At 42.6% G+C, this 11,499-nt stretch overlaps 1 protein-coding gene across 10 annotated transcripts in view; it reads left to right on the forward strand.

The window, feature by feature from the left end:
* The window catches only part of KIAA1328 (KIAA1328 ortholog), a 384,673-nt gene extending 376,936 nt beyond the window's left edge, over positions 1-7,737 (forward strand). For 8 of the 10 annotated variants that reach the window (XM_031658950.1, XM_021929871.2, XM_021929879.2 and 5 more), the window contains one exon: positions 4,485-7,737. In XM_031658950.1, coding sequence (XP_031514810.1) covers positions 4,485-4,695 — 211 coding nt within the window. In that variant the 3' untranslated portion in view covers positions 4,696-7,737. The remainder of the gene's footprint in view (positions 1-4,484) is intronic. The other 2 variants (XM_031658942.1, XM_031658943.1) reach the window with 1 other exon arrangement.
* The last annotated feature ends 3,762 nt before the right edge of the window (positions 7,738-11,499 follow it).

The raw sequence follows: 11,499 nt of genomic DNA on the forward strand, positions 1-11,499 counted from the left end.
TTAGGATAGTTAGCTCTTCCTGTTGAATTGATCCCTTTACCATTATGTGATGGCCTTCTTTGTCTCTTTTTTTTTTTTTAATCTTTGTTGGTTTAAAATCTGTTTTATCAGAGACTAGGATTGCAACCCCTGCTTTTTTTTTTTCTTTCCATTTGCTTGGTAGATCTTCCTCCATCCCTTTATTTTGAGCCTATGTGTGTCTCTGCACGTAAGATGGGTCTCCTGAATACAGCACACTGATGGGGCTTGACTATTTATCCAATTTGCCAGTCTGTGTCTTTTAATTGGGGGCATTCAGCCCGTTTACATTTAAAATTAATATTGTTATGTGTGAATTCCATCCTGTCATTATGATGTTAGCTGATTATTTTGCTCATTAGTTGATGCAGTTTCTTCCTAGCATCGATGGTCTTTACAATTTGGCATGTTTTTGCAGTGGCTGGTACTGGTTGTTCCTTTCCATATTTAGTGCTTCGTTCAGGAGCTCTTGTAAGGCAAGCCTGGTGGTGACAAAATCTCTCAGCATTTGCTTGTCCGTAAAGGATTTTATTTCTTCTTCACTTATGAACCTTAGTTTGGCTGGATATGAAATTCTGGGTTGAAAATTCTTTTCTTTAAGAATGTTGAATATTGGCCCCTACTCTCTTCTGGTTTGTAGAGTTTCTTGCCAAGAGATCTAAGAAAGAATTGATGGGCTTCCCTTTGTGGGTATGCAACCCAACCTTTCTCTGGCTTTAACATTTTTTCCACATTTCAACTTGGTAAATGTGACAATTATGTGTCTTGGGCTGCCTCTTCTGGTGAGTATCTTTGTGGTGTTCTCTGGTATTTCCTGACTTAAATGTTGGGTCTGCCTTTGTTAGGGTTGGGGAAGTTCTCCTGATTAGCATCCCGAGTGTTTTCCAGCTTGGTTCTATTCTCCCTATCACTTTCAGTTACACCAATCAAATGTAGATTTGGTCTTTTCACATATTCCCGTATTTCTTGGAGGCTTTGTTCGTTTCTTTTTACTCTTTTCTTCTCTAAACTTCTCACTTCATTTCATTCATTTGATCTTCAATCACTGATACCCGTTCTTCCAACTGATCGAATCAGCTGCTGAAGCTTCTGTATGCGTCACGTAGTTCTCCTGCCATGGTTTTCAGCTCCATCAGGTCACTTAAGGTCTTCTCTACACTGTTTATTCTAGTTAGCCGTTCGTCTAATCTTTTTTCAAGGTTTTTAGCTTCCTTGCGATGGGTTTGAACATCCTCCTTTTGCTCGGAGAAGTTTGTTATTACCAGCCTTCTGAAGCCTACTTCTGTCAAGTCATCAAATTTATTCTCTGTCCAGCTTTGTCCCATTGCTGGCAAGGAGCTGTGATCCTTTGGAGGAGAAGAGGTGCTCTGGTTTTTTAGAATTTTCAGCTTTTCTGCTCTGGTTTCTCCCTATCTTTGTGGTTTTATCTACCTTTGTTCTCATGATGGTGACCTACAGATGGGGTTTTGGTGTAGATGTCCTTTTTGTTGATGTTGCTATTCCTTTCTGTTTTGTTAGTTTTCCTTCTAACAGGTCCCTCAGCTGCAGGTCTGTTAGAGTTTGCTGGAGGTCCACTCCAGACCCTGTTTGCCTGGGTATCACCAGCGCATGGCTGCAGAACAGTAAATGTTGCAAAACTGCAATATTGCTGCCTGATCCTTCCTCTGGAAGCTTCGTCTCAGAGGGGCACCCAGCTATATGAGGTGTCAGTCGGCTCCTACTGGGAAGTGTCTCCCAGTTAGGCTACATGGGAGTCAGGGACCCTCTTGAGGAGGCAGTCTGTCCATTCTCACAGCTCAAAAACCATGCTGGGAGAACCACTGCTCTCTTCAGAGCTTTCAGGGATGTTTAAGTCTGCAGAAGTTCCTACTGCCTTTTGTTCAGCTGTGACTTTCCTCCAGAGGTGGAGTCTACAGAGGCAGGCAGGCCTTGTTGAGCTGCGGCGGGCTCCACCCAGTTCAAGCTTCCCAGTTGCTTTGTTTACCTACTCAAGTCTCAGCAATGGCGGACGCCCCTACCCCTGCCAGGCTGCTGTCTCGCAGGTCGATCTCAGACTGTAGTGAGCAAGGCTCTGTGGGCTGGGACCCGCTGAGCCAGGTGTGGGATATAATCTTCTGGTGTGCCGTTTGCTAAGACTGTTGGAAAAGCACCGTATTTGGGTGGCAGTGTCCCGATTTTCCAGGTACTGTCAGTGACGGCTTCCCTTGGCTAGGAAAGGGAAATCCCCCAACCCCTTGCGCTTCCTAGGTGCAGCAATGCCCCGCCTTGCTTCGGCTCGCCCTCTGTGGGCTGCATCCACTGTCCAGCCAGTCCCAATGAGTTGAACCAGGTGCCTCAGCTAGAAATGCAGAAATCACCTGTCTTCTTTTTTGATCACGCTGGGAGCTGCAGACCAGATCTGTTCCTATTTGGCCATCTTGGAACTGTTTCCCCCAATTTTTTGTAATTTTTAATTTTGAGAAGGATCTTTCTGTTGATGCAACTGACAGTGGAGCTGCTAAGAGTATTTTGTAGGCTGTGCCAACATTTGGATACATTTCTAATAAAGTATTTCCAAATATGAATTTTAGTTTATATAGAGGTGATTATTCTTGGAAATCAGATTTCCTAAAAAGAATTAACTCTTCATACATATTAGTTTCATACATGTTGGAATTTAATTTTACATACAAATCTATACAATGTAATTTTAATGTTTTCTCTAACATGTCCTGTAACATATAGAGATCATACAAGAAACCAAAAATCATTTAATGATTTGTCTGTAATTCACAGTGCCTGTTTATGCTTTCTGTGGTAGCATCTTCAATTACGAAGACAAATTAAATTTAAAAATTGTATTCCTCGTTAATAATTGGTTCATTAGAAATTGCATATGAGAATAGTGGGTGTTTTCCTATCGAATGCAACAATCCTTAATTTTTATTTCCAAGCCTGTGGATATTTGCTTTGCAGGGTTGTAGCAGTTTTTAAAACCAGAGATTCTAAACTCTTTGAAGGACTCTAATATCTCTCTGATATGCTTTATTGTAATGTCCACGTGTATGTTTTTATTTTCTAATAATTTACTGGCATTTATAGCCTTAATGCTAGCAGTTCCTATCCCAGTTCTCAGGCCAGAAAGATGACATTTTTGCCACAGGGGTGGGCTTGGGAAACAGACAACCCAGCCTCCCACCATTACTGCTTCTGCCATTGTCACCACCATTAATTTGGAGCTAGGTTCTGGCCCCAGCTACCCCTTAGGGCCCTATGTGGTACCCCAGATTGTTTTTTTTTTGGTTGGTTGGTTGGGTTGTTTGTTTGTTTGCTCTATTGCCCAGGCTGGAGTGCAGTGGCACAATCTCAGCTCACTGCAGCCTCCACTTCCCAGGTTCAAGCGATTCTCCTGCCTCAGCCTCCTGAATAGCTGGGACTACAGGCACACGCCACCATGCCCACCTAATTTTTGTATTTTTAGTAGAGACAGAGTTTCACCATGTTGTCCAGGCTGGTCTCGAACTCCTGACCTCAAGTGATCCACCCACCACCCACCTTGGCCTTCCAAAGTGCTGGGATTACAGGTGTGAACCACCTCGCCCAGCCCCAAGACTGTTTCTTTACCTCTGAGCTGCTCCACACTTACCCTTTCTGATAAGAATGCTGGACACAAGGCAGTCTTTCTTTGGAGGGATGTCTTTATAGATTTAGAATCTTTTCCCAAACTTCTAGAGAAAGTGGAAGGGGGTTAACAGGAAGGAACTAACATTTATTCAGTGCCTATTATGTATTATCAGTTAATTCATTTAATCCTCACTGGAGTTTTGCTAGCCCCTTACACATGAAAAGATTGAACTGAGAGACTGAATAACTTCCCCAATATTCCACAGCTTGCAAATGGTAGAACAGAGATTTGAACCAAGTCTGTCTGTGAAGATTTCGACAGGCAGCTTTAGTGTCCTGGATGAGAGTGCTGAAGACAAACCACCTGGGTTCAATTCTAGACTCTGCTGTGTAATTGCTTTCTGTTAGATGAGTTACTTCCCTGAGCTTTAATTTCCGCATGGCATGTTTATAATGGAGATGAGAGTAGTACAGTACCTACTTCATAGGGTTCTTTAGAGGGTTATAGGAAGGTTAAATATTTGTAGTGTTAGGAACAGTGCCTGACAGTAAGCCTGCAGTAAATGTCACTGTTAATATCATTACTGTTATCATGACTCCTCTTCCCACCCTACAATCTCTCTTCATAAGTTATAAAGGAATGTTAGAGGTCAGCAGAAGAGAAGAGCTTAAGGACAGGCAGCAGGGCCTAGGTTCTTCAAGTCCTTCTGGTGTTTACCTTCACAAAAGCTCCCCTAAGCAGCATCTTACACACGATATGGTCTGTGATCTGATTCTTGCCCTGGACAGCCCATTTCTGCTGGGCTTGGATTCTCATTTTCTAATAATCTGATCCTTTCCTGTCTGGGTTATATGTCTTACAGGTATGAGACATCTTTGTTGGATTTGGTTCAGTCTCTGAGCCCAAACTCTGCTCTCAAATCTCAGCGCTGTCCCTCTAGAGAAGCTGGGACCTGGAATCATGGTACTTTCCGACTCAGTCTTCCAAAATCGACCTGGAAGAAGATGGGGATGCACAGAACCCCTGAAGAGCTGGAGGAGAATCAGATTCTGGAAGATATATTTTTCATTTGACATATTGCAAAATTTTCTTAGGAAATTTGTGGGTTTCCCCACATACCGATCTAGCATTTTAAATTATTTCATTGCAAAGTAATTGTGTCTCTCTTTTCACAGGGACCTATCTCACTAGCATCCTGTTATGTATTGAATATAGAAATCATTCTAAAAACCCAGGGTGTTTTCAATCAGACCAGGCATTCGATAACACACTAAGGGGGTAGGAATGGAAGATGGTATCTTTTTTATGCTAAACAGATTAGAAAATTAACATAGGATACTTTCTGTGTGGTGGAAACCATTGCATATTTAGCCTCATTTCAAGAGTGTTTCTTTCTCATACTTCTGCTAGAAAAGGCTGACTCACTTTTATGTACAAGAAAAACCTCTCCATTGAAAGATCCCTCTAAAAGTAACCCCTTTGAAACATAAGCAGTTTCAGAAAGGCAAACCCTCACATCTTTCTCATCCTGTTCTGTCACTACTACATCTCTATAAGTGGTCCTTTAATTCTGAAGTTGGAGTTGGTGCCCCTGCCATCACAAACAACACTGACAGCCAATTGTGAGTCAGTCTCAGTAGCCATCAGCCTGGCAGCTGCCCATCCCATAACCAAAGAGCTCAATGGGCTAGAGGGTGAGACCCAGACAATCCTTGGGAGCAAGCAGCACTAAATCGTGTCAGGGAGTGATTAGCCCTAGGGAAATTCAATGGAGGCACAAGCCTGAAGCACTCTTCTACCAGTGTTCAGATGACCACCCCTCCAATATTCCAGAATGAATAAGAACAATCAGTCTCTAGGTATTTTTGTTGACTCAAGTGTTCAGCTTATTCACCCTACCTCCCACCCCCCATCACACGCACTCCTGTGAACTTCCCATGGTTGTGTCTAGGGAAAATGCCACTAGAGAGAGAGTGACACCAGCTGCTGCAAGCTGATGGGCTTCCTCTGGCCCTCCCTTTTCCTCCATGAGAATTGAAGGATACAAGCTGACCAGGCCCCACAAGTGCTCTGCTCATGGCCCCAAAGAACCATCTCAACTTGCCAGAGTATGTTCCACCACTGGGCCTCGTTTTGACCCAGAGAAAGCCTATGGAAGTTATGCAGTGCAGACCTCATCCTCTCTGCTGTCTTTTCTCCCACAGAGCTCTTGAGATGGGTCCTTCAGCTTGCAGTGGTCCCTAGTAGCCTCTCAAGCTAATGGGGATGATGAGCCTGGTTTAGCCAGAGTTCAAAACTCTCCAGTCATTGAAAGCAAGGGGAGAGTGTGTTCCCAGATGTGTATTACTTGGGAATTTTATTTGATCTGGAGGGTGTGACTTTTTTCCTCTCCTTTTTACCAACCCCAACTTAAACTGGGAGCAAGACTTTGTTAGTCAGTGTTGGTAGACAAAGTCAGACCTCCCAGGGCAGCCTGCATGCAATGAGTCTGTGTGGCTTCCCTGAATTATTGTTTTAATTGAAACTAGATTCTTTCAATCTAGAAAAGCCTTGTTAAGCAGCCTCCTTGTCCAGATAGATCCAAAGCTCATGTCTCTTCATGCTAAGCCTGGTGCTGTCACCTCCACCCAGCCTTCTTTCACTTGGGTTTTTTAATTCTTTGGAGGAGAAAAGAATGGAGCCCACCAATATTATATTTTTCTTCTGAAATAAACATAAAGTCAGGACTAACTAGTTGTAGTCATTCCCTTAAAAAGTTGGAAAACCATTACAGATTAAAATTTCCTTATAAAGTTCACCTCTGAGAGTAACCAAATCAGTTTGATCCCAAATCATAAAGCCTTTGGAGTGTGGAGCTTTCTGTGGTATGGCAGAAATGGGTGGATGGCAAACTAAGAGCCCTCAGCCATTTTTTCAGATAAAGTTAGGTTGCCAGAACTTTCTTTTCCTTGTGCCCTGTGTCATGACTAGCTTAAGTGTACCTGACTCCCATAGACTGCTCCCATGCCCACAGTCACCCATTCCGGACTCCAGTGTCCTTAAAACTCTGGAGTAAGAAGATGCCAGAGGATCAAGAAAAGGATCACAGTTTCTTTAAGAAGCTTGTTTGCCTTTGGAAAATAATAAACATAGTCTAAACTAAAGGCTTTTTGGGGATCACAGCAGCCACAGAGTGGAGTTTAATTGCTTCTTCTTGAACGGCCAATTTGGAAAAGCAGAGATGGACTTTCAGCAAAGTATCAGCCAATACATTTTTCACATGCCAAACTCATCACCAGTTGCCTTTTTCTAACTTGTGGACATTTTGTTGGTGTTGGTGCAAGGGCAATAGGATGTAAATTTGTATATAATCTAATGTCTTCATTATTAATTGAATAGTATCTCTTAACATTTTAATCGATTTAAATTTATTTTGAAATATATGCATACATATGAATGAAAGGTTGTTGCAGAGCCTCAAAGCTGTTGCAGACTATCCCAAGAGAAAGGATCTGACACAAAGGAATCTGCCTTTCCTCCCTGTCAGGTCCCCCACCCTTGACTGGTTGGGATTTGCTCATCCAGCCTCTAGACACTTCCCCAAAGCAAGACGGGACACATGCCAAGGGTGTTGTGGATAATGCCACAGCATTGCCCACCCTGCTGCCCACCTCCTGTGAAGGAAAAACCAATCAATGTTTACAAAATGGAAAAGGACACAGCATGTCCTTTGAACTCCCTAAGTAAGGCCCACAGTGCTTGATGTAGAGAACCAAAGTGAATCACAGAAAAGCTTTTGCTGACAGTCCGCTTTCCAGGAGGCAAACTTGTGTTTATTCAAACCTGATCCCCATGATGGGGACTTTTCTAGAGCACCCCAAATGTCATGGGGTGGGAAGGACTCTTTCTCCTCCCTCAGAGCCACTGTTCACTTGTCTCTGCTTCTGGCACCAAGTTCACAATAGAGATCTGCTGGCCAGAGAATCAGGGGAGAGGAGAGGCCTGATGGGGCAGAGATGGAGGCTGTGGCAGACTCCTTCCAACTCACAATTTATCCTCAGCTCAGAGTGTATTTTGAATGTTGGCAAATGTTTATGTACATATGCGATTTTAAGTTCATAAATCATCTCTATGGCTATTTTCCCCATATGGGTTTGATATTGAATTGTCCCTTGAACATCCCTCATCAGATCAGTGAGGCATAGCTTGAAAGCTAGTGCAGAGCTGCAGGTTATCAAAATGTTATCTTCCTCAGTACTTGTTAAAACAGCAGGAGCCTGTGGTCGACTGAGAGAAAGGAAATGGTTTGTCACATCCCAGTAGGTTTTTCTGCTGTGGCCCCTGCTCACTCACATCACGTGGACACCAAGCCACCTCTAGATTGTGTGCTTGTTGGAACAGACATTCAATCTATGTGCACCTCTAAGTCCCTTCTCTGTGCCTAGCCCCATAGCTGCTCAGCAAGGAACAAATATCACAGCACTTTAAGACAAAGAAAAATGGCCCTGCCTAGTTGCCTTTAGTTGCTGGAAGAATGTATGTGAGGGCTTCAGTGCCTAAAATGCTCAATTCTGAGATCACACCTGTGGATTCAACTAAGACAGAGACAAAGCCAGGCTGGCACCTGCACCTGAATAAGGAGACTTCACACCTGCCCCTCCAAGGCACAGGTAGCAGGAACAGGATCATTACTCAAACAGCTCCCAAACTGAAAATGAAAATTGCTCATAGATTACTGGCAACACCATTTGGGTGTTTAGGAATCTGGAGATCCAGTCTGGAAATGAAGGGACTTCAATCAACTGTAAGATCCCCTGTAATTTGAAAAAAATACCCTGTGAATAGCCCAGACTTTCATCTGACTTTCTCATCCCTTCTTTCCACCATTGTGGTTCTCTCTTTCCTTTTATAACAAGACTTCTAAAGGGAGCAGTCTTGGATTCATTGCCCCTTAACACCTCACAAACTGGCTTTCACCCAAGCCCAGTTTAAAGAGAGGTGAGTCAAAGTCAAGTTTTTACTCTTGACTTTTCAGCACTCCTGGCCAATCAGCAACCAAAGCTTATAGACACTACTTCCTTTTTTTTTTTTTTTTTTTTTTTTGGTAATAGTCTTATAAGATATTATTCAAATACTGTACAGTCTACCTATTTAAAGTGTACAGTTCAGTAGTCTTTGTATATTCACAGAGTTGCCACCATCACCACAATCAATTTTAGAAAATCAATTTTCATCACCCCAAAGAGAAACCCATACCCTTTAGCAGTCACCCTCCATACTGCCAGCCTTAGGCAACCATTGACTTGCTGTCTCTATACATTTGCATATCTGGACACATCATGTTAATGAAATCATATTCTATGTGGTCTTCTGTGACTGGCTTCTTTCACAGCATAATGTTTTCAAGGTTCATCCATGCTGTCACATATACATGGTTTCTTTTGATTGCCAAATTAATATGGTATCATATGAATATATGACATTTTTGTTTATCCATTCGTCAGTTGATGGACATTTGGGTTGTTACCCATTTTGTTGTTGTTGTTGTTGTTGTTGTTGTTATGAAGAATGCTGCTATGAAGATCCATGCAAAACTTTATTTTTGTTTTTGTTTTTGTTTTTTTGAGACAGAGTTTCGCTCTTGTTGCCCAGGCTGGAGTGCAATGGCGCAATCTCAGCTCACTGCAACCTCCACACCTCCACCTCCCAGGTTCAAGCAATTCTCCTGCCTCAGCCTCCCCAGTAGCTGGGATTACAGGCATGCACCACCACATCCAGCTAATTTTGTATTTTTAGTAGAGACGAGGTTTCTCCATGTTGGTCAGGCTGGTCTCGAGCTCCCGACCGCAGATGATCCGCCCACCTCGGCCTCTCATAGTGCTGGGATTACAGGCGTGAGCCACTACGCCTGGGCCCATTCGAAACTTTTTTGTATGGACACTCCCTTAAACCAAAGCCTAATCCAGAGCAAAGCCCTGACTTTCTTCAATTCTGTGAAGGCTGAGAGAGATGAGGAAGTTGTAGATGAAAAGCTTGCAGCTAGCAGAGGTTTAAGGAAAGAGACCATCTCCATAATATAAAAGTATAATGTGAAACAGCAAGTGCTGATGTAGAAGCTATGGCAAGTTATTTATCCAGAAGATCTACTTAGGATCATTGATGAATGTAGCTCCACTAAACAATGGATTTTCAATGTAAATGAAACAACCTTCTGTTGGAAGAAGATGCCATTGAGGACTTCCATAACTAGAGAGGAGAAGTCAGTGCCTGGCTTCAAAGCGTCAAAGGACAGACTGACTCTCTTGTTAGGGGCTAATGTAGTTAGTGACTTTAAGTTAAAGCCAGTGCTCATTTAACATTCTGAAAATCCGAGGGCTAATCAGAATGATGCTAAATCTACTCTGCCCGTGCTCTATAAAAGGAACAACAAAGCTTGTATAGCAGCACATCTGTTTACAGCATGGTTTACTGAATATTTTAAGCATACTGTTGAGGCCTACTGCTCAGATTAAAACATTTCTTTCAAAATATGACTGTTGTTACAATGTACTTGGTCACCCAAGAGCTTTGATGAAGACTTACAAGATGAATGCCTCCTAACACAGCATCCATTCTGCAGCCCATGGATCAAGGAGTAATTTCAACTTTCCACATCTTATTGTTTGAGAAATACATTTTTGAGGCTATTGCTACCATAGATAATGATTTATCTGATGGATTTCTGCCAAGTAAATTGAAAACCTTCTGGAAAGGATTCACCATCCTAGATGCCATTAAGAACATCTGTGATTCATGGGAGGAGATCAAAATAGCAAGATTAACAGGAGTTTGGAAGAAGTTGATTCTAATCCTCATGGATGACTTTGAGGGATTCAAGACTTTAATGAAGGAGGTCACTGCAGATGTGGTGGAAATAGCAAGAGAACTAGAATTAGAAGTGAAGCTAAAGATATGACTGAATTGCTGCAATCTCATGATAAAACTTGAACGGATGAGGAGCTGGTTCTTCTGGATGAGCAAAGAAAGTGGTTTCTTGAGATGGAATCTACTTCTGGTGAAGATGCTATGAACATAATTGAAATGACAACAAAGGACTTAGAATATTATATAAATTTAATAAGGCAGCGTCAGGGTTTGAGGGAATTGATTCCAATTTTGAAAGATGTTCTACAGTGGGTAAAATGCTATCCAATAGCATCACATGCTGCAGATAAATTTTCATGAGAGGAAGGGTCAATTATATGCCAAACTTCATTGTTGTCTTATTTTAAGAAATTGCTACAGCCACACTGATCAGCAACCCACGCTGATCAGTCAGTAGCCATCAACATCAAGGCAAGACCCTCCATGAGCCAAAAAAGATTACAACCCCCAGCCAGCATGGTGGCTCATGCCTGTAATCCCAGCACTTTGAGAGGCCAAGGCGGGTGGATCACCTGAGGTCAGGAGTTCAAGACCAGCCTGGCCAACATGGCGAAACCCCATCTCTACTAAAAAATACAAAAATCAGCTGGGTGCGGTGGCAGGCACCTGTAATCCCAGCTACTCAGGAGGCTGAGGCAGGAGAATCTCTTGAACCCGGGAGGCGGAAGTTGCAGTGAGCTGAGATTGCACCATTGCACTCCAGCCTAGGAGACAGAGCAAGATTCCATCTCAGAAAAAAAAAAAAGATTACAACCCACTGAAGGCTCAGATGATCCTTAGCAATAAAGTATTTTAAGTTAATATGTGTTGATTGTTTTTAGTCACAATTCAGTTGCACACTACAGTGGACTACAGTTGTGTGAACATAACTTTTATATGCACTGGGAAACAAAAAATGTGTGTGACTCCCTTTGTTGTGATATATGCTTTATAGTGGCAATCTGGAACTAGCCCCACAATATCTCTGAGGTATG

The sequence above is a fragment of the Papio anubis genome, chromosome 19 (genome assembly GCF_008728515.1).
Source record: "Papio anubis isolate 15944 chromosome 19, Panubis1.0, whole genome shotgun sequence".
Taxonomy (NCBI): domain Eukaryota; kingdom Metazoa; phylum Chordata; class Mammalia; order Primates; family Cercopithecidae; genus Papio; species Papio anubis.